At 39.6% G+C, this 22,753-nt stretch overlaps 1 protein-coding gene across 2 annotated transcripts in view; it reads left to right on the plus strand.

The window, feature by feature from the left end:
- Positions 1-22,753, plus strand: part of stx18 (syntaxin 18) — a 158,439-nt gene that overhangs the window by 51,784 nt on the left and 83,902 nt on the right. For both annotated transcript variants that reach the window (XM_043674246.1, XM_043674245.1), the window contains exon 2: positions 21,684-21,751. In XM_043674246.1, the coding sequence (XP_043530181.1) occupies positions 21,684-21,751 (68 nt within the window). The remainder of the gene's footprint in view (positions 1-21,683; positions 21,752-22,753) is intronic.

The raw sequence follows: 22,753 nt of genomic DNA on the forward strand, positions 1-22,753 counted from the left end.
TGATAACTACCTTGGCAAGGAGGGAATGAGAGAGGAAATGCAAAGATACTTTCAGCAGCTAACATCGTCTCTAGAGTTTCTCCACTCGCAGGTAAAGCACGCCTTCGGACCACCACCTACCCCTCCACAACCCGATCCAGTTGATTCAATCAGCTCCCTAGTCATGAGCATGAAAAGTGAAGAAGCTAACAACAATGAAGAGGACTTGTGTACGCTTTATGTCAGTGGCCTTCCTACCGACATTAAACCATGTGAGGTTTACCTTGTCTTTCAATCATTTAAGGGATATGAAGGTTCACTGATCAAGCTAACTTCACAAAACAGCCAGTTGGCTGTGTTACATTTAACAGCAGAGCAGGAGCAGAAGTGGCAAAGAATGCTACATTCACCCAGCCTACAGCTGCAGCTGCTACACTGCACACTCAAATGCGCTGGTATCCTCCATCTGAAGCATCTCTGGAAGGATGGAAGTCTTGTCAGTTTTGTTAAGTATTTAACTGCCCTTATCCAAGAATTCAGAGTGATGCAAGGACAGACTGGATTTTGTTTTCAGGTTGGACTTTACTGAAGGAGATATTGGAGAACTGGTTCATTTCCACTCGACTTGGAGGGGATGGAGTGGTCGCTAAGGACTGTGAATTTAAGAACTTTATTGGTGAATTATTTTTTTTCCACATAGGAGTGTTCTTCAAACTCTAAGTACTGTAACAGACTAGTGTTTTCTTTGTTACAATCATTGTATGCTGTGTGTCAATAACTTGCTTAAATACTGGCTGTCAGACTCTTATGAAATGGTAGTGCCATCTAGGTGGTTATCATGAAATGATAAAAGGGGGAAATGAGAATATGTATAGGGTATAAGCAGGCAAGGAAGAAGTTGAGTTTTGTGAAACAAGAGGTTCAGCTGAGCATGACTCAGATCAGATAAGAACTTACAGTTCACAATGGAATTCTGCAGGCAATGGTAATGGGTTAACAAGGTGAAATGTATTCATTATGTGAATCCAGTTATTCATTGTGTAACAGCAAATGGCTTAATCTTTACTATCGACACTCGCTGATTGTAACGGTCATCCAATCAATATGTATGTTGCCTTACCTGGATGCTCCTCCCTGTATAATGACTATATAATTCATTAAGAAACTGCTGTTTGAGAGAGAAGAACGTGAACTCATAGCTCTGTGCATATGTGCAATCGTTCTCTCTCGCTCTCTCTCTCTCTTTCCAGGCCTGGAATAAAAGAAGGTAAAACAACTGTATCTCTGAGCATTTTGCTTCGACTGAAGGGGAGCAGGATGACAACTTTCCAAATCACCAGCATCTCTGCAGCCTAATTACAGCTCACTCTGCCAATACACTTTGTGTCATCTGTATACTTGTGTTACATTACTAGATTACATTTGATCTCCTCGTCTAAATCATCAATATATATTCAGAGTGGCTGGAGTTCTAGCACTAAACTCTGCACTAGTCACTGCCTGCCATGTGGAAAAATACTTGTTTCTTTCTGCATTTTGTTTCCTGTTTGCCTAACCTGTTCTCCAGCCACATCAATACATGAACCTCAATCCTATATGCTTTAATTTTGCATGCTTATCTATTATTTTGGACCTTATCAAAAGCCTTCTGAAAGTCCTCGGAAACCACATCCACTGGCACCCCCTGATCAACTCTACTAGGTTTATCCCCTCAAAATTCCAGTAGATTTTTCAAGCATGATTTCACTTTCACAAATTGTTTTCCTCAATTGTAAATCCTTGGTGACTCTGTCCAATGCTGTCACTGTTTTCGAAATGCTCTGCTATTATATGTAAGAATGGATTCTAGAATTTTGCCTACAACAGATATTAGGTTAATCGGTTTATAATTCCTTGATTTCTCTTCCACCTCCCTCTTAAAATAGTGGGGTTCCATTAGCTACCGTCCAGTCCGTAGAAACAGAGTCTACAGAATCTTCAAAGATGAATGCATTGCCTCTCTCTAGGGTTTCTTTATTAAGTACTCTGGGATGTAGATTATTGGGCTCTGGGGATTTATCGCCTTTTAATCCCATCAATTTACTCAACACCATTTTCCGACTAATACTGATTTCCTTCAGTTGCTCCCTTTCGCTAGACTGTATTTTGCACCATTCTTGAGACATTATTTATGTCCTTTGTGAAGCACAGCCAAGGTATGTATTTACTTGTCTGCCATCTCTGTTCTCCATTATAACTTGCCCTGTTTCTGACTGTAAGGGACTTAGGTTTGTTTTCGCTAACCTTTATTTCTGCACGTACCAATCAGTTTTTGTGGTCTCTGTAAGTTTACTTTTATAGCCTAATTTCATCAGCTTGATCAATCCCTTTGCTGAACTCTAAACTGTTCACAATCCTCAAGTCTGCTTCATTTGGCCAATTTTTATGCCTCTTTCTTGGATCTAATACTGTCCCTAATTTCCCTTTTCAACTACGGTTGGGCCACTTTTCTCAGTTTATTTTTTGTGTCAGACAGGAATAAGCAATTGTTGCAGTTCATCTATATACTCTTCAAATCTACATGCTACTCCTGGGCCACCTGTAACACAAAATCCAAGCCACCCGATGACTGGAGGAAGAACACCCCATCTTCCGCCTTGGCCCCGTCAACCACACAGCATCAATATTGACTTCTCTAGTTGCCAAATCTCTTGTCCCCCCACCTCATCGCAGATCTAACCTTCCAACTCAGCACCCCCCCCTTGACCTCTCCTACCTGTCCATCTTCCTTCCCATCTATCTGCTCCACCCTTCCTACCGATCTATCATAATCACCCCTACCTGCATGTATCTATCGCATCCCCCTCCGCCCTCAGCCCCAACCTCCTATTTATTTTCTCAGCCCCCCCTCCCAACATTCATTCCTGATGAAGGGATAATGCCCAAAGTGTCGACTCTTGTCTCTGCTGCTCCTTGGATGCTGCCTAACCGGCTGTGCTTTTCCAGCGCCACACTTTTTGACTCTTTAAATGTTTACGTTTCCCGTTGACCATCGTCCCTTATAGTAATGTTTCCTAATTTATGATAGCCAGCTTGAGTCTCATACCGTCATAGTTTCCTTGATTTAGATTCAGGACCTTTGTCTCAGAATCAAGCACATCACTCTCCATCTGAATGAAGAATTCGATCATGTTATGGTCACTTTCCCCTCAGGGTCTTCACAAGCTAGATTGCCAATTATCTCTTTCTAATTATTCAATAACTAGTCCAGGATGGCCTATTTTCTAATTGGTTCCACAATGTATTGATCCAAAAAGGCATCCTATACACATTCATGATTCCTCCTCAATGATGTTGTTACTGATTTGATTTGTCTAATCTATATGCATATTAATGTCACCTATAACTAAAGCTGTACCTTTATTACTTGCATCTCTCAGTTCTTATTAAATACTTTTCCTTTTTGTCTGACCTTCCTAAGGATATGAATATTCAGTTCCTATCCCCGGTCACCCTGCAGCCAAGATTATATTGTGCCCGTTTATATTGATTTGCATGAGTAACTCATTCACTTTATTACAAATGCTTCATGCATTAAGACAGACAGAAAGCCTTAAGGTTTGTCTTTTAAACATTCTCAGTCCCATTTGCAATATTTTACGCTGTTTGAGTCTTCCTTTGAATTCTCTGCTACTTTTTTTTATTTCCCATTCCATATTTTCTTTTGCCCTTGCCCTCTTCTGTTACCCTGTATATACTACTTCAGTTTAGTCCTTATTAGTAAACAGCCCATTGTGCAGGCCCATTTTAGAAAAGGCTTTTTGGTCGGTGCATAGATCTCAACTTGTGTACAGAGGAACCTCGATTATCCGAACGACACAGGCGGGGAGTATTTCGATCGGTTAATGGAATGCTGGAGAACATTGTTTAGCCCAGCATCGGAACCTTGCGATCTTGCCGGATAGTCCAATATTTCGATAATTGAATGCTGGATAATTGAAGTTCCGCTGTAACTATATGGGGTACTCTAAATGCCTTCAGTATCCCTGGGCAATGAAGAGATAAAACCCCATGTTTCTTATTGCTGGTGAATGATTGCTACTGGAAATGGTCTATATGCAGTTATCTGATTAAAATTGGATTTGACGATGATAACCGCACAGTTTTGAATGTTCAGCCAATACCCGGACTTTAACAAAAGTTCAGATAACGGATGTGCTGTGGAAAATATAGTCTGATGTGAGTCAGTGTCCGAAAGAGGTGAGGTTTCAAAGCAGAACCTCGCATTGGTACAACGTTGGTCAGGGCAGGTAAAGCAACATGTTAAAAGAGTTACATTACATTAGATTGAGTGTGGAGGCCAAGGGCTAACTTCTGGGATTCCTGCTGTTTCTAATTTATTTCAGGGTCTTGGATTCAGTAACTCATTGCAAAGTGAACAAATTTTCAGTTGATACCAGATTCACGAACAATGAAATTGAAGCAGGTACTCTGTAAATGAGGAACAATAAAATATACAGCTGGACCAACAATTGTACAAAAGGCTTAGGTTAATAGTGTTGCTAATAGGTCCCAAAGAGCTAATACATCGGAATACCATAACCACCACCCATTGTGATGGCATGATATGGACTTGTGGACAGAATAGCTTGGGATCTTGAAGGAATGAAATATCACATCTGATTTTCCTCAAAGCCTCTGTACAAAAAAAGGTCTATCATATCAGCAAGAGCAAAGTACTGCGATGCTGGAAATCTGAAATAAACACAGAGCATTCTGGAGGAACTTAGTAGGTCTGGCAGCACCTGTGGAGACAGTTAAAGTTTTGAGCTTGATACAACCTCTTCAGAATTGTTCTGACAAAGTCATATCAGAGTTTGGTGCATAGTTGCAGAAAAGCTCAAAGTCAAAATAGTTGTCCACATAAAGAGGTTCATGAGGTAGAACAGTCAACTCTAGAAGTAAGACCTTACTTGTTCCTAGGAGAAAAGGTGATCCAGATCTTACATTTTGGCAAGCTAATATTCATATTAATGGTCATCTCAAGATGGTCGAACTGGATATTGAGGCAGGTGTCACTATAGTGAGCCATGATTAAGAAAACACTATTTACAGCTGACAACTGTGCAAAAACCATGGTCCATAAAGCATAGCACTTAAGATCAAAGTATGTTACAATCAACTCTCCAATATATACACCAAATAGTAGAAATACAATAATTACTTCGCAATCGAGAATTCTCATTCATGGGTAAGAAGGCATTGTTTTATAATGTTTTATGAAGTTTTCACAGAGTCACATAGCACATGTATTATTATGTCATCCCTGTGAAAACAGTGAAGAGTATGCATGCAGTCTTAAAGTGCTTATAAGCAGAAGTACTCACCCTTAAAACATATGAATTCTCAAAGGAAACTGTTGGTTCTTGGGATACCTTGGCCCAAATATTCCAGTCGCTAGGGAGTCGTTTCTCTGGAACAAACCGGAGTCAAAGTTGAGACCAAGTCCCAGATGCAGCAGACTCTTGAGTCATACCTAGGAAATTGAAGGTTCTGATTGGCAATTCCCATGTCGAGAATTCTCTTAAAACAAAGACCTAGTAACAGAGAATTTGATTTAATTCAATTTGTAGCTATACAGAGATTAGACAATTTAGACTATCAAAACCCACTTTAACTTATGGGTAACCACAAAGGCCATCCTACAACCTCTCACACACACCTCCAACTACACATCCTGTGACGTCTTATTACCCCCAGACCCCTGACAGCTATCAATTCTAACCACACCTCTCTACCCAGTGTCTCCTCCATACCCTTTGCTGGCCAAAGTCTGCTGCTGTCAACCCAGTGTTTCAGATGTAACCCTTCTTTAGGACTGGGGATGAGTGTAGGGAGAGCTGCTGATTAAGGGGGTGGTGGGGTCAGGGTGGTGAAGAGGGGTTTGGAGGAGACAGGTCGAGGGTGCAGCCTGGTTGGTCGATGGGAGGAATGAATCTGGTTGGCGGCAGGGAGGAAGGGAATGAAAGAGAGTCGGCAGCTAGGAAGGGCCCCGAACTGTTCTTCCAGGTGAGACAGAGGTTCACCTGCTTCTTCTCCAACCCAGTTTACTGTATCCGATCTCTTCATCGGTGAGATCAACATAAACTAAGGGGACAATTTGCCGAGCATTTCAGCTGGGTCCACAGGTGCCAACTTGACCTCCCAGTCATCGCCCATGTCAATTGCCCTTCCCAATCCCCCTCCCACATGACCATCCTCAGCCTCCTCCATTGCCACAGTGATTCAGACCACAAATTGGATGAACAGAACCTCATCTTCCGCCTGGGCAGCCCGGAGGACTTAACATTGAGTTCTCAAATTTCAAATATCCTGCCTTCCCACCCTCCGACACCTCCCCACCCCCCTCACGCCACCCCCATCCATAGCCATTTTAGGCAGACTGGCTGTCAAATGGCTAGAGGCATGACTTCCACCACAATGGCCACTGTTGGTACTGTCGCAAGACCTGCAAGAAGATATGTGGATCCAGAAACTGCAAAGAGACAAGCGGAGCCAGGACCAGATGTAACTTTGGCATCTCCCTGGGCCTGGCTTACAGGTCGGGTTGATGACAGTGGAGGCCTAGGCCAGACAGGCTGGGTGAAACGGGACATCTAGGTTGGAAGGTTGATCAATTTTTGGAAAGTAGAATTGTTCAAGAAAAATCTAAGAAACAATTAGATGCAGCAGAGTATGGAATTGGGACTCGAGGAAGAAAGTAGAATTTAGAATTTAGTTAGTGAGTTAGGTGAATTAATATGGGATTAATAGCCACTTCTGATAAGACTCCTGCATAGGGGACCCTCAGGGCTAGGAGAGCCTGTCAAAATACTCCAAATTAATGCAAAATTATAGGTCACATGTTCAGATGTCAGAAGTAGGGGAGGTGTTAAAATCTATTATTTAGGATCAGGGTAACAGAGAACATGGAAATTGCAAGGCAATTGTGTCATCAATGTTTTCACTACGCGTGGTGGGAACCTGGAATGCTCTGGTTGCCTGGGAGGACAGTTGAGGTAGGAAACCTCACAATCTTTAAAAAGTACTTGAAATGTTATAATACTCAAGCATATTGACCAAGTGATGGAAAGTGGGACTGCTGAAGATTTAGAATTGTTTTATTTTGTTGGTGCAGACTCAATGAGTCAAAAGACCTCTTCTGTATGATTCTATGTGCGACTTTTAAGAGTTTTGTTTGGTGTAACTGATACAGTAGATAAGGGGTACCAGTAGATGTTGAATATTTGAATTTTCAAAAATCATTTGATAAGGTAATGTACAAGACAAAATTAAGGTAATTGAAATTGGGAATAACACATTCACTTGGATTGAGGAGTGCTTATTAAACAAAGACAGGCTAGGAATAAATGGGTCACTTTCAGTATGGCAAGCTGTAATTGGTGACGGGCCTGCAAGGATAAGTACTCCCATCTCATTTATTTTACAATGTATATCAATAACATGGGGGTAGTGCTGTAGTTGTAACATCACGGGACCTGTGTTCCAGAACCCCAGGTAGCTGTTCTGGCGACATGGCTTGAAATCTCAGAATTCAGTTAAAAACATGGAATAGAGAACTAGCTGTATGGCAACCATGTGACCAGGCGCAGATCAGGAAAATTGACGTTTTGGACAAAAGTCCTTCATCAGGATTTTGCCCGAAACGCCTATTTTCCTGCTTCTTGGATGCTGACTGACATGCTGTGCTTTTCCAGCACCACGCTAATCTTAACCATGTGACCACTCTTGACTATTGTAAAAACCCATCTCGTTTACTTCTGTTCTTCAGAATAGGAAATAAGCCATCCTTACCTGATCTGACCTACATCAGATCGACGGCAATGGGGTTGATTCTTAACAGCCTTCCAGACAATTTGGGCAATAAGTGTTGTCCTAGCCAGCAATTCATCCCACAAAAACATAAATAAAAGTGACTTGTAAGAGGGGCCCAAGTGTATTGTAACCATGTTTGCTATCAATAGATGTGAAACGTGGACACATAAGTGTTGGGGAAGAACATGGTACATAGAAAATATTGTGGAAAAATGCAAAGTTATCCACTTTGCCAGGAAAGATAGATAGAAAGTTCAATTTGTAAAGTTCCATTTCTCAAAAGATTGGAGTATAGTGAGATGATGCTGCTGCTCCTTTAACAAGGTTATGTTGTCCTTTTTTTCCAGAGAGGTGTAAACGCAGAAACTCTGAGAGGTCTGGATTTTATGGGTCTGGTTTGGTTTGAGTTTAGCAGTCTGGCTGTTCAGAGCAAGCTATCAGTCAGTTTAGAGGCTGCTGGTCAAAGAAACAGCAACGTGGTCGAAGGTGTTCCATGTTGAATCTATCTGACATCTCTCTTGTAAGATCCCGTGTTTGGTTTTTCCTTTTTTGCCAAGGGGTCTTTATGAGGATTGTTGCAAGTAGTTGGAACAACATCATTAAATTGGGATGATCTGTTGGGTTTTCGGATAAATTATTCTATATTCTGTTCTCTTTTGTTTGTGTTTCATTTGGTAGTCTTGCAAATGAACTCTGTTTTCTTTAAAACTAAGTGGTTGGGTCAGCTGCATCACTCCTGGAATATCCACTCCACACTTGCTTAAAACAACTAGAAAAGTTATCGTCCATGCTAATTTCTTGGAATGTTTTGAGGGGGTCTGGCCTAGTCCATAACACTAGGCATTGTTGGTACCCAGAAGGACCTGTATGTCCTTGCACACAATCACAGAAAGTTAAAATGGAGAGACAGTAAGCAAGTGGAAATTAAATAATATGTTAGCCTTTATTATAACGGGATTGGAGGAGAAGTGTAAAGAAACCTTACTACCCGGTGAGACTACACCTGGAGTACTGTATAATTTTGATCTCTTTATCTAAGGAAGCTGTAATTGTCAGAGTTCCACCAGGCTGCTCTCTAGGACTTTTGATGAGCAATTGAATGGACTGCATCTATAGTCCATTGATTTAGAAGAATGAGAGGTGGTCTAATTGAAACAGTGTACAGTTAGTTAAGGGACTTGATAATGTAGATGCTGAGAAGATGTTGCCATCTAAAATTAGACATCACATTCTCAGAATAAAGTTTTTGAAATGTCATCACTCAAAATGCTATGAATTTTTGTAATTCTCCACTGTGGAATGCAAAGGCATACTCTAGACATAGATCACTCGATATTTTGTTACTGAGGGTACCAAGGGATTTAGGAAAGTGCGATGTGTAAATTGCAGATTTTAAACTTTTTTCTCCAACTAATTGTAGTGATTAGTGCTAGTATTTATAGCAGTCAAACAATTATCATACCATTTTCCCCACCAATTTCTAAAACACATTGAATTTTTGCACTAATTTATCTTGGTTTTGTGTTCCTTAAAATTACAGTTCAATAACCAGCTGGCATCATGGCAGTTGAGAACTTTAGACATATTTAGCAGATGAGACAAGGCCTGAAAAGGCAATTGTTTTGCCAGTGCCAGATGCCATTAAGTTGATGCTATTGCTTAGACAACCAGATGTATTGTTGCCTTCCAAAGTCCCAGCTAAGGCTTTCTCTCTATCAGTAGTTTTGATTATACCCTTTGTAGTATTACAGTGACATTGCTGTAAGATAAGTTACAGATATACCCCAGGGACAGATATGGGAACGGCTCGTACCAATTGGTAATTAATGTTCTTCTGGTCCTACACAATCAGTAGTTTAATACACATTTGTAAACTACTCTTCTTCTATCATGTGATTACCCAAAACATTACTACAATGTAGCATCATCTGCCTTACTCCAGGTACTTTTGCCAGAAAAGCTAATGAGTTTGGTATGCAGTGTGATGGTTAGAAATTTACGTCAAAGTGCAGCTTTTTTTTAGCTAAAGCAAAATAATGTTAAGAATAGCTTCTATGTAAATTTTCCCTTTACCTCCTTGCTCAATATCTAATGTTGATGAAAGTAAACCTATTATGAGAAAAATATTGTGAACATCACTCGAAAATTAAAGGTGTCATTTGTGGATTTAATTAAAATAGAATGTGACAGCACAGAAGGAGGCTATTCAGTCCATTCTACCCACGTTGACTCTTTGGTAAAGTTACCATATTAATCCCATTCACCACCGATTTTCCAAAAACCTGACAAATAATTTGATTTTAAAGTAAGATTGGACTCTTTAAAACCTATTAGAATTTACTACTGTGCTTAGAAATTGTAAATGTGACCCAAAAAGAATTGTTTGCCATAAACACCAGTTGTAAAGAGCACTCCTATTAATTTTGCAGCATGTGCATAGTTGCTACCGCTGTAAAAAAGGGTATGCAATGCTCTGCTATATATAGTCTCTTTCAGGTTTAAAGAAGAGAAACCCAGAGTACTGATATTTCCTTCTTCTCCTTTAAATGACTATCTGCCTTCCGCTTTCTGCCTCCCTTTGATGGCACAACAAAAATCTGCTGTGTGGAGCATGTTAGTTGATCACTCTGCAAGCAACATGCCACAAGGTACGCTGTTTGTTTATTAATTTCAACTCCCTAAGGGGCATCAAACCACAAAGTGCTCTTCTTGTGTACTGAACTTTGGGGATGGGGGGAAGCTTGTTTCTAAATGTTTGGCTGTGGAATACTAGATTGTGGAATGGTTTAGCACATATGCCACTTCAACTTTTGAAGTGTGCTTCTGTTCAACTCTGTGAACAGGATGAAAATGTCTTCATAGTTGCTGGTTTATGCTGAATTAATGGATTTCATCCGAGTGACTGTGAAATGTTATAACTGACCTTATTGGCCACACACCAAGAGAGAAGAAGTTGATTTGAGTTCCTTCACCTGAGGATTATCAAATAGCCAATGGTGGCGGTAGTAGGGGCATCCATATGAGAAAGTCTGGCAAGAGGAGTTTCTCATAAGGCATGGATTTATGTTTCTTTCGTTTTCCATTCCCCCCTAACGCCCTCCAGTTTCAGGTAGATATTTTACCTCCTGAACAGTATTTTTGATGTGACAGAATGCCATAAGGTGATTTCCACAAATATGATCAGTACAGAGGCAGGGTGTTTTTCTGACTCTGGTGTTCTGACACAGTGATCAAGTTTTCACAAGACCTCTGCCTTCCATCTTCAGGATCTCACTGTTCTGCCAGTTTTTGTCATTAAGGCTTAAGTATGATCAGTAGTTGACTAACACATTGATTAGATGGCAACATTTCATTACAATTTGTACTGGTGCACATTAAAATCCAGCAATTTATAAAAGCATTATCATGGAAGTATTCAAACATGCAATTGTTGTTTGTTTTTATATGAAACTGTATTATTATAAAATCCTAAACTGTATAAATGTACATCTTTGCCACTATTTGAAAAGTATAATTCCTTCTGTTCTGTCGTTCTGTTTTCATGTCCATTTGCAATCCATTTGCCAACTTGTTCTTGCGGCATCTTTATGGCCAGAGGTTGCATTTTTAGTCTGGTAATATCGAAATAATTTAATAATTCTGTAAATGTATGTGGGGTTTAATTAGTGAAAATCAGGATGACTTTAAACTATTTTGATAGCCGTGTCCCTGTGGTAGCTCATCATTGCAAAACATACGTTGGAGTTTGCTCATTTAAATAAGACAGCAGATTGACTGGAAACTGCACATTATTTATTTTCCTTCATTTTCAAGGCCTTATTTCCAAATTTTTGTAGCTAAAGGGGAACAAAGTTTGGCTAGGGGGAGTAGGTAGCATCGGAGTACCTGGCAACTTCAGCAACTCAAAATTTTCACTGCCACAGCCAATTCTTCCTGATCAAATAGTTGGCACCATACAGAAAAATGTAACTCAGTTGCCATACTGCAGCATCCATACATGCGTTTTGCAAGTAAATGCTTATTTGGATTGTGATTCTGTATGTGATTAGTGGACCTGTGTAACATATATCTATGTGGACCTTTGTGTTTAAGTAACTTAAACTAATTTAATTTTTGTTTTATGTCTCTCAAATGTTTATGAGACTAAATGGGAAATTTGAGTTCTGGGGTCAGTACAGTATATGAAAAAAGCTTTACATGATGTCAGTATTGCTCCATTAATATTGTAAGAGCTTTTACATCAGCACACTCATGCAGATGGTGCTAAAGCAGATCTACAATCATAAGGGCCCATCATAAAACCAATGAAAAGGCATATATCATCAAATATAATGACCTAGTAGCACCAGAAGAGCGAGGTCTTGTGTTCTTGATGACTGCAGATCAAACTGAGTGGAGTAGATCATTACCTAAATCTGTAGATATTATTTCAGCATGTATTTTCTAAATTAGAGCCAGCTTCCATGGAGTGTGAAGAAAGACTGGTTTAAGCATCAGAATATTTAGATGACATTATAAAGGAGCAGGATGACCAGCTTTGTATAGTTCCTTGACTTGTTGTTTATGCTAACAAGAGAATGCAACTTAGTGTTCAAAATATGGATCAAATCTTAACTTTTGACTTGCAAATTTCTTTCATGATCTATTTAAAAGTAAGCTATGTTTTCTGCCTGTACTGATGTAAAACAGAAACAGAGTATAGTTTCAGTGATGAGATTAGATGCAGCCAGGCTGACTGTCTCCTGGGTCTCCATTTCCCTAAAGCTTGGGCCACCCCTACTTCATTGTTTGGGTATTAGTTACTCTTTAGAGTCTTGAATTACAAGAGCAATTGATCCCTATGACCTAGTGTAAAGCCTTCATCGTGGCAGTGGGAATCTGAGCTTAAACGTACACATGCAGAAAGACCAATCAACCACAAACGCAGCAGTTGTCCTGTGAAGGGTTCATCTTGGAATGTAAGTGTTAATGCCCTCTAGCAGATTACTTAAATACTGCAGCAAGTTTCTTTTAGAACTGACGGGAAATCTCAGACGGTTCCTATCTAAACTTATAAACTGACAATGTTGAAAGTCTTCTAGCAATTTGTAATTGGACCATTTATTGTAAAAAAAGGTATTACGACTATATCAGTATTTGATTTTCAGTAAGTCAAGAATTACCCAGTAGACTTTAACAACCACACTGCTGACCTTGTGGTTAGAAAGTATTTTCATGTAGTGCTATTTAATTCTTGCATTATTTCTTATTTCTGGAACTGTTCATTCTCAAAGCTCATCCTTTATTTAAAGCTTCCTGACAGTAAGGAAAGCATTTTATACATGGATGAAAAATGTCCACTAAATGAGTAAGCATTTGCCCTGTGTGTCTAAACACACAGTGCTAATGTAATCCAGTAGTTTACTTTAGGACTTTAGTGACTTAAATCAGTTATCACAGGCTTGCTATAAATTTGAGTTGTGTTCTGAGTAACTTCTGTTTCAGCCAAAAAAGCATGCTTTTAAACCAAGCTTAATTTGCATTGCTAACTTTACATGTTAAAGTCCCTTCTTCAATTTGCAGCATTGTAAATAACATTACTGTATGGGGTTGAGGGAGCCTATCTTTAACCCAGACGTATTGGGTACAGAAGTGCAGTTATAGTGAAAAAGCTGCTTGTTGGTAAGTTAATATAGATGTCAAATGATTTAAGTGTTTTTGTTCTTTCTAAGATCACTCTACTGTGTAATATAGCCATTTGGTTAATGATTACATTAATTCAATTAACCAAATGGATACATTACACAGTAGAGTGATCTTAACAAGGAATAGAATGGAAGTATTTGATGGAATGCAAGCCTCCTGCAGGGTTGGGATTTATGTTACTAACTCTGTCTTACATCTTGCCAAAAAAGCCAGTTATCTTAATAGTTTATAATGTAGAGATACTTACACTTGTGTTTAGGCAAATTGGTTGATAAACAGTTCATTTTCTTACATTTTCTCTTTTTTTAGGTCACCTTTATTGCCCAGTTTATTTTCATTTTTGAGTTAACTTCCTCATTAAGTTCACGTTTTGCCTGTTTTTCTCTTCTACCTTCCTATTTTTACCTCTATTCTTCTTGATCTTTTACTGGGGTAGGTGGTGTTATGATTTCTGACAGGCAGAGGATGAAACTGACCCAACGAGTTAAAACCTCGAGGGAATAGACTTAGTGTGTGAATTGTGAGATAGAACTGGGTCCGTTAACAGTATGCTGGAGTGGAATAGGTATATTTGCAGTGAGGTGGAGCAGTTCAAGTCTGTTAGCAATGACGCATTGTAAGTTGGGTCAACAGTAGCTATGAAGTTTGTTACAGTCTTTGATCAGACTACCAAATTAATATTACAGTCTGTTTAGGAACAGCATTTTGTTATGTAGAAATAGTGAGCGATCCAGGGGACTTAATAGAAGAAGAAAACCACAAAATCCACTTTTGAGAGAATTATAAACTTTATTATTCAGTATTAAAATTATAATATAATCCACAATAAATGTACAACAACTTTTGAACATCCAAAATTAACATGGTAAATATGGGGAAGGGACTGAGTGCACGTCAGATAGCAAATGTGACAAAACAGGTCCCATGGATCTTATAGCAATCTCACCCCAGCTGGATGTTAATGACACAGTGGGCCATTGAATCTCAATGAACAACATAACGGCCTGGAATTCTTCATGTTTACGGATCTAGCCTAGAAATTCTCTCATAAGAAACCATTGGACTGCATCAGTTGCTCCTTTTCTGGTTGATCACCCTCTTTTTCACTATTCTAAGTACCCCCGGCACTGAAACTCAACTCCAGCACACATTCACTAACTCCATAACTCCAGCTTTTCACTGACAGCCAGCTTCACCAAGGTGACCTTGCTCCTGGGTTTGTCTCTCAAGCTCCAATCTTGCACAGTTGGATTGAGCAAAAACCATATGAGTTTTATAATCCCACTCTCTCAGATACAATCAAGTCTTAAAGCTTCAAGGCCTCTTCTGATCCCCTCACGACTTCCTTCACCACGCAAACAGTGACCTTCTCACTTTTACAGTTCCTCAGGATGTCTTCTGAGCCCTGACTCACTAATTTGGAGAGCTTCTATCTGAGCTCTTATTGTACAAAGACATCCAATTGTTCCTCTTCATTGAGTCTCCTACATAGGGACTATGTAGATTAGCCTGCCTTCCCAGACAGTACAGCTAACTGGAGCAGTCCTTAGATAGACTCTGTGTCTGACTCTGTTTGGCTTTTTCTCCTTTTCCCATTCACTCCTTGAACCTTTGAACTCTTCTTCAGTGAGTCTCAAGCCTTGATCTGTTGAAAACCTTGCAATAAGCACTTCCCCTATGTTACTAATACTTTGAAACAGTCAAATATGTCATCCTTGGAACTGAATATACCCTGAAAGCAGCATTCTTACAGAATGCTGAAAATGGATTTCATCACAAGTTGAACTATTTAGTTTTGTTATAGTAGAAAAAAGTTGGCATGTATGACACCATTGACGAGTAGTGTTTGGAAATGAGCCTAAATCATTGGCATCAAAAAAAGACATAAATAAGAATAACATAAGACGAAAATTAGAGGAGGGACTGACATGGTGTGAGATGAATGAGATAAAATAAAACTAGCCCTCATTGCCAGTTTAAACATATTTCCACAGTTTCCTCATATTGAAATTGATATCCCACTGTGCAAAGTTTAAAGTTGTAAATTACCTTAGGATGCAGCAGCCCTGCTTTAATGCTTCATTAGTTCTACTGGAGATTGAACCTATAACCTGCTGGCTTTGAGGGATGCATGCTAGTTGCTAACTGAACCAAATTGACACCAGCAGTGAGTTACTGAACTAGGAATCTGAATCAATCTGATCTGAGTTCCTACCTAGGAGCAGTGGGGCACATCTAACCTCTCCCATGTGTCTTGGTTCAAGCACCTGAGTGCTATTTATGCAATCTTTGCTATAAAGTGCATTGTAGGAATCTCACCCATTAGGATATGGATGCTCTGCGTTGTCAACAGTGCAATAGTTACATCTAGGCGAACAGGAGGACTGCAGATGCAGGAGATCAGAGTCAAGATTAGAGTGGTGCTGGAAAAGCACAGCAGGTCAGGCAGCATCCAAGGAACAGGAAAATGAACATTTCAGGCAGGAGCCCTTCATCAGCCCTTTATGATCCCTGATGAAGGGCTCCTGCACGAAACGTCAATAGTTACTTCTGCAGAAATAAAGTAAATTATATCAGTGTTTATTGTACTTGCTGTTTGAGGTAGCTGAACAGTGTACACATTTTAAGACTCAATTGGTGAGCAGCTTCAACTGAAGAATAATGCTTGGTATGTCCGACAGTCCTTTGTAATAAAATTGTTCATTTAAAATTCATAGTTATCACAGGATGTGAATACATTTTAGATTTAATATTCTTGTTCATGATTTTTAGATTAGGAATACAATTGTATCTGGAATGATCCCTTGAACTTCTCTGTCCCCCTCGAAGATCACCTACAATCCCTCTTGCCCTAACTTAATAAGAAGGAAGATGGGGCCTTTCAAATGCCCCTCACTTCTGGGGGAAGGGAGACTTTTACCACTTGTATCTGGTCATTAAAGAATCTTTTAAAGTTGATTTGCTTGCAGTATAGTAGAGGAGTAATCGATTGTTTATATGAACTGTACATTTTAAACAAATTGGATTTATTGATTTTTCTCTTTTGTATCCTCACTGCTGAATGAAAAGTCTTGCTCAGAAGTTTCAGGTACCTATTGTGAAATGCTAACATTAAAACTATTGACTGTTCAGTCATTCCCGATTACTAATCGTGCTGAGAATCTATCTGCACCCACTCAAAAATAACTCCCAGCCCAATTTAACAAATCATCAGCTTGCAATATTGAGCCTATTGACCCTCCTGAGGAACTGAAACATCAACTCTGATTTCTGTCCACAGATACTGCCAGACCTGCTGAGCTTTTCCAGTAATTTCTATCTGTGTTAGAAATAGCATACGTTTGGTTGAAATGAAGGATGTGAACCTTTATTATTATTATTATTAGGATAGCTTGACATGGTTGATTTTCTACCTGAATGTTAATGTAGTGAAATTTATTTTGTTAAATAAAACCCCTTTGTTTAGTGATTGGAACTCTACAATCAAAGTGTTGTAAGATACTTTCAGTCTGTCGAAAATTGTGATTTGATCATTAATGGGAAATGATTTACAAAAGTCCATCTTCATTACCACATAATTGTTTAACAGATTGAAGCTAATGTAATAATGCTGTGCTGCGCTGGCAGTACTGTTGGTAATGTATATAAAGTTTGCAAATCTTTGAATACTAATTTTGAATTCTCCAAAGCTTCTTTTCTTTGAAAGTATGTTTTATGGATATGTGCATAGACTATTTGGAATAGTAATTGTAATAAAGTTTCATGTTAATTCTCATTGAAGCATTGAGAATGTTTCAATACTTTTAGGTTTATTATGTGTGCAGAACTCCAAAATGTCTGTCTGGATGAAAAATGGTTAGCACAAGCTAATAAGCTCCTGTTAAATGTTTCTCCAATTACTGTGTCTTTAATAAATGTTAATTAAATGCAAGTCCCTAATTTGGCGTCTTAGTCTATAAAAGTTCAAAGCAGATGCCTAGTGCAATGTTGTGTAATGTTTATGGATGTTAGTTTTATGATGTTACAAATAAATTTAATATAGTAAGATCACAAATATGAAACTCATTGCGATAAGACTGTTTCAAGCTTGCTCTCTCTGTTGTTGCTATGTTTTGCATTGGCAAAAGTGGTCCTCTGTGTTACTTCATGGATATACAGTACTTGTCAAGGTACAGTGGTCTGCTGTTTCCTTCAGTGAAGGCCTGCTGGAAGAGGACAGGGTGGATCCTGTCGGGTTGTTCCCTGACCAGACTGTTAAAGTCATTTGGCAGAATGCCTCATCTCCAGAATTTTCCAACAAGCACCAAGACATTGTTTGGCTGGTGGTGAGAAGAGCACTACCAGTAAGATCCTTCATGTACACTGGGCTCCCTGCACCACTGCTATTGCCCTTGAAGTGGTTGTGTAGAGATGGTCACACATCTGCTGGAATGTGCCTTTGCAAAGGAAGTCTGGAGAGAGATGCAGTGGTTTTTGTCGAGGTTCGTCCCAAGTACCTCTGTGGCGCAAGACTCTGTGCTCTACGGTCTCTTCCCCAGGTCACACCCAGACAAATGTTTACTCTGCCTGGGGAACCATCGACTCGGTGAAAGATGCTCTTTGGTCTGCCCGAAACTTGTTAGTCTTTAAGAGCACGGAGTTGACCTTGACCAAGTGTTGCAGACTGGCACGTTCCAAGCTCCAGGATTACGTGCTGAGGGATGCACTAAAGCTTTGGGGCAGCTGTTGCCAAGGCACAGTGCAGAAGGACTACCAGCTAAGGTCTTTCTGTCAAGAGTTAAATGGAGGTCTGTTCAGTTATCGGACCCTCCCAGTACCTCAAATATATGTAAATATAGTTTTGTACAAGTAAGAAATCCCTTTGGTTTGTGGATAGAGTCAAACTCCAGTGTTTGTTTCTTCACTTGTTACTGTACAGAATCAAACTGCTTTAGTGACTGTGCACATATATAACGATATTTTTAATGTATAAAGTATATTTTTGAAATAAAAAAGAATGGCCAGCCAGTAGTCTGCCCTGCTATCTTTGCCTGTCATTGGAGCTGGTAGTTGATCTGTTTTGAGCACAGTTTCCACGACCAATAAGTCCTAGTGTGAAATTTGAACTTGGACGTTCAGAACTGAGGATGTTCGAGTGGGAGAGCACTAAATTACACTCATTGTACCTAGTCATCAACTGTGTTAAAGTTGCATCAAAGTTGATTTGCTTGGAACAAAGTACAGGAGTAATTAATTGCTTTTATTAAACGACACATTAAGTAACAAATTCAGTATTTGGACTTTCTTTAAGTCATAGAATTTAATCCTGCTTTCATATTTTCAGTTATAATTCATCCTTGCAAAGTTGGATAATTCTCAACTAAGCTGTCATGTCTTTTTATAAGTTCTCGACATTAACAGCCCCATGGCGCCACCAGATGTTCGTAATTGGGAACACACAGGAGAACTACGTCTCAAAGTTTATTCGCACTCTATATCAAATGTGGATTTAACAATTGTTCATAGACCACTGTTTCTTTCTGCCTTGGAGATAGTTTATTCTTTTCTATTATTTTTCAGGAATTTTACTATATTATTTTCGTTGTACTAATTTTGCAGGAGTAACAAGTTTTGTGACTTGGTGCGGGAGCACTGGCCTCATTTACAGTAAGAATTGGGGTACACCAGCAGAACTTTGTTAATAAGGAGTAAATTTCACAGCAGCGTCCTACGTTTTAGCGTGCATAGTTCAGTTCAGGAAGTCATTTCCAAGTTACCATTTTCTTCCAGGAACTTTATTATATCAATTTCTTGTTAAAAGGTAAACCATTCAGAAATGTGAAGGGTGTGAAGTTGCTATATTTACAATAGAGACCCATTTAAATGTCAGAGAGAAAAGCAGGGTTTACCAACTTAAATATGTGAATTTTCAAAAGCATCTTTTAAGTTTCAGTTTCTGTCACTCAACCACTTTGTCATTGAAAGTTAACTTTATAAGCATGGAGTTGCATTACTTCAGATTTTAAATATAGAGTCATAGAGATGTACAGCATGGAAACAGACCCTTCGGTCCAATCCGTCCATGCTGACCAGATATCCCAACTCGATCTAGTCCCACCTGCCAGCACCCGGCCCATATCCCTCCAAACCCTTCCTATTCATATACCCATCCAAATGCCTTTTAAATGTTGCAATTGTACCATCCTCCACCACTCCTGGCAGCTCATTCCATAAACGTACCACCCTCTGCGTGAAAAAGTTGCCCCTTAGGTCCCTTTTATATCTTTCCTCTCTCACCCTAAACCTATGCCCTCTAGTTCTGGACTCCCCGACCCCAGGGAAAAGACTTTGTCTATTTATCCTATCCATGCCCCTCTTAATTTTGTAAACCTCTATAAGGTCACCCCTCAGCCTCTGACGCTCCAGGGAAAACAGCCCCAGCCTGTTCAGCCTCTCCCTATAGCTCAAATCCTCCAACCCTGGCAACATCCTTGTAAATCTTTTCTGAACCCTTTCAAGTTTCACAACATCTTTCCGATAGGAGGAAGACCAGAATTGCACGCAATATCCCAACAGTGGCCTAACCAATGTCCTGTACAGCTGCAACATGACCTCCCAACTCCTGTATTCAATACACTGACCAATAAAGGAAAGCATACCAAAGAGCCGCCTTCAGTATCCTAGCTACCTGCGACTCCACTTTCAAGGAGCTATGAACTTCTGGGATCAATAATATTTTCACTTCCACGAAGGAATTTAGTCATGAGAAGCCTCTGGGATTAATTAAGTAAGGCTCTTTTGTCATTTCTTAGGCTGTTAATTGTACATTCACATTATATTGCTTATACAGTACCAAATCCAAAGTTTATATAGTGCAAGTCTGACAGTTTACTTTGCTCCACTTTACTTTGCAGGTCCTGCTTCAGAGTTTGCATTAAAATTTTAACATCTTGGTAAACAAAGGATTTCACTAATGCTTCCACTATAATGGAACATCTGTGACTGAAATTAACGTTGGGAATGTCTGCATTGTTTCAGTTAGGATCTCGTAGAAATAATAGACATGCTGTATTGATGAGATGTACTTAAGGAGGTTCAGTTATATTTGTAACATTAACAATGTTTCTACAAGTCTCTTCAAATGTAGTACTTGGCAGGAAAGTGAATTTGAGGTTTTATCAGATTAATCATGATCTCAGCGTGGCGGAGCAGATTCAGTAGGCCGAATGGCCTTCATCTTATTGGCTTGTGATCTTGCCATGTAGGATAGGGTGAGGGAGGAATAAAAGAGAATACACATGTTTGCTTAATTATGCTTTGCTGTTTCATCAATCACTTATGAAAAATAGTAATGTCGATAACGTTGAGGAATACTTGAGTAACTGATTTTGTGCAAATAAGATTTTTCTTGCTTCTCTTTCTTTGCAGAATAATCACATGGGATGTTAGCTATGACAGACCTGAGGGAGGGTGCTGATACCAGCAATGGAGGACTCTGGTTATATGGAGAACCTACAGTTCTCCTTAATCTCCCCAGTTCTAAGAGGAAATTTGTTAGAACTGTTCAGAATTGTAGAGGGTCTCAATAACCATAAGCAAGGAGAAACTGTTCACATGGCCTAAGGGCTGGTAGCCAGAGGAAAAGGTAGTAGGAAGCAGATTCGTTAATAACTTCCTGAAGGAAATTGAATAAATAATTGAAGGCAGGACTTTTCTGTGCTTAAAGTGAAGAGTAGTACAGTGGGACTCACTGAATATTTCTTTCAAAATTTAAGCACTGATACAGTGGCCCAAATAGTCTCCATGTATGCCATATCGCAAATGTTATTGCTAATAATCTGCAACATCAGCCTCAAACACACTCTATCAGAGTTCCAGCAGAGGCGATTGTGTCTGTTTATTGTCTGGCTGAAACTGCCAGATAAAGGCCATTATTGTATTGCAGTATTCCCTCCATGGCATCTGTAACATTGCACTCTATGTTGATTACTGTAAAGATTTGTGCTGCTCCAAAAGCAAAGCTTGACCTTTTTTAAAAAAGGGGAATGGCCTGATGGACTATCTGACCATGAAAGGTGAATTGTATGACATTGCAATTGGATCCTGTTTGCGCTTTCATGATTAAAAGAGGAAGGTCTTCAGTTTTTAAATCATCAATGGTTTTCTTGTGTGTTTTTATTTTTCAGCTCAACAACATCAGCAAGTTGAAAGATTTTCTTCTGGAGCACAGAAAAGATTACATCAATGCTAGCAGGTATTGCAGTAGCCTGTTGTTCAAGTTTGGTCCGCAAAAGGTTCTAAAACATGTTTTAATAAAAGTTTTTTTTGCTGTGATTCCGTTCTGGAACTCTTTTTCTGCAGTCTGTCAGTGTTCTGCATTTAAATTGCCTGAGCAAGGTAGGCATCCATTTCACAGTCTTGGTATAGTGAAAGTGTTGCAATGGAAACCAATTTATCAGCCCTTTTAATTCTTTCATTGAATATGAATATCACTGACAAGATCAGCAATTGTTGCCATCGCCAATTGCTCTTGAACTGAATGTTGGAGGATAGTTAAGAATCATGTTGCTACAGAACTGGAGACACTTGAAGGCCAGGTCAGCTGAGGATGGCAGATTTTCTTCCCTAAAGGAGGTTGGGAAACCTGATGTTCCCATGCTCATGGTTATTGAGATGAGCTTTATATTCCATATTTTGTGTTTGATTGTAAATTCCACCAGCTGCCATGATAGGTTTTGAATCCATGTCTCTAGAGCTTTACCTGGCCTCTGCATTACCTGTCCATTATATTATTAGTCCACTAGGTCACTTGTCACCACCCCGACTCACCCACCCCACTTGTGGGGATGTTTGGATTGACTAATACGTAATTATTTATGTCTGTACACTTCATGGGTCAACTCCCTAATGGGTTAGTGTTTTGATGTACCATATGGAGCGATATTTGATCCCTATAACAGAGGTTTTGCCTGCCAGATGGAGAGCCAATGAAAGCTGAAAATGTGTTGCTGGAAAAGCGCAGCAGGTCAGGCAGCATCCAGGGAACAGGAGAATCGACGTTTCGGGCATAAGCCCTTCTTCAGGAATGAGGAAAGTTTGTCCAGCAGGCTAAGATAAAAGGTAGGGAGGAGGGACTTGGGGGAGGGGCGTCAGAAATGTGATAGGTGGAAAGAGGTCAAGGTGAGGGTGATAGGTCAGACTGGGGTGGGGGCGGAGAGGTCGGGAAGAAGATTGCAGGTTAGGAAGGCGGTGCTGA

Source organism: Chiloscyllium plagiosum, chromosome 32 (genome assembly GCF_004010195.1).
Source record: "Chiloscyllium plagiosum isolate BGI_BamShark_2017 chromosome 32, ASM401019v2, whole genome shotgun sequence".
NCBI classification, from domain to species: domain Eukaryota; kingdom Metazoa; phylum Chordata; class Chondrichthyes; order Orectolobiformes; family Hemiscylliidae; genus Chiloscyllium; species Chiloscyllium plagiosum.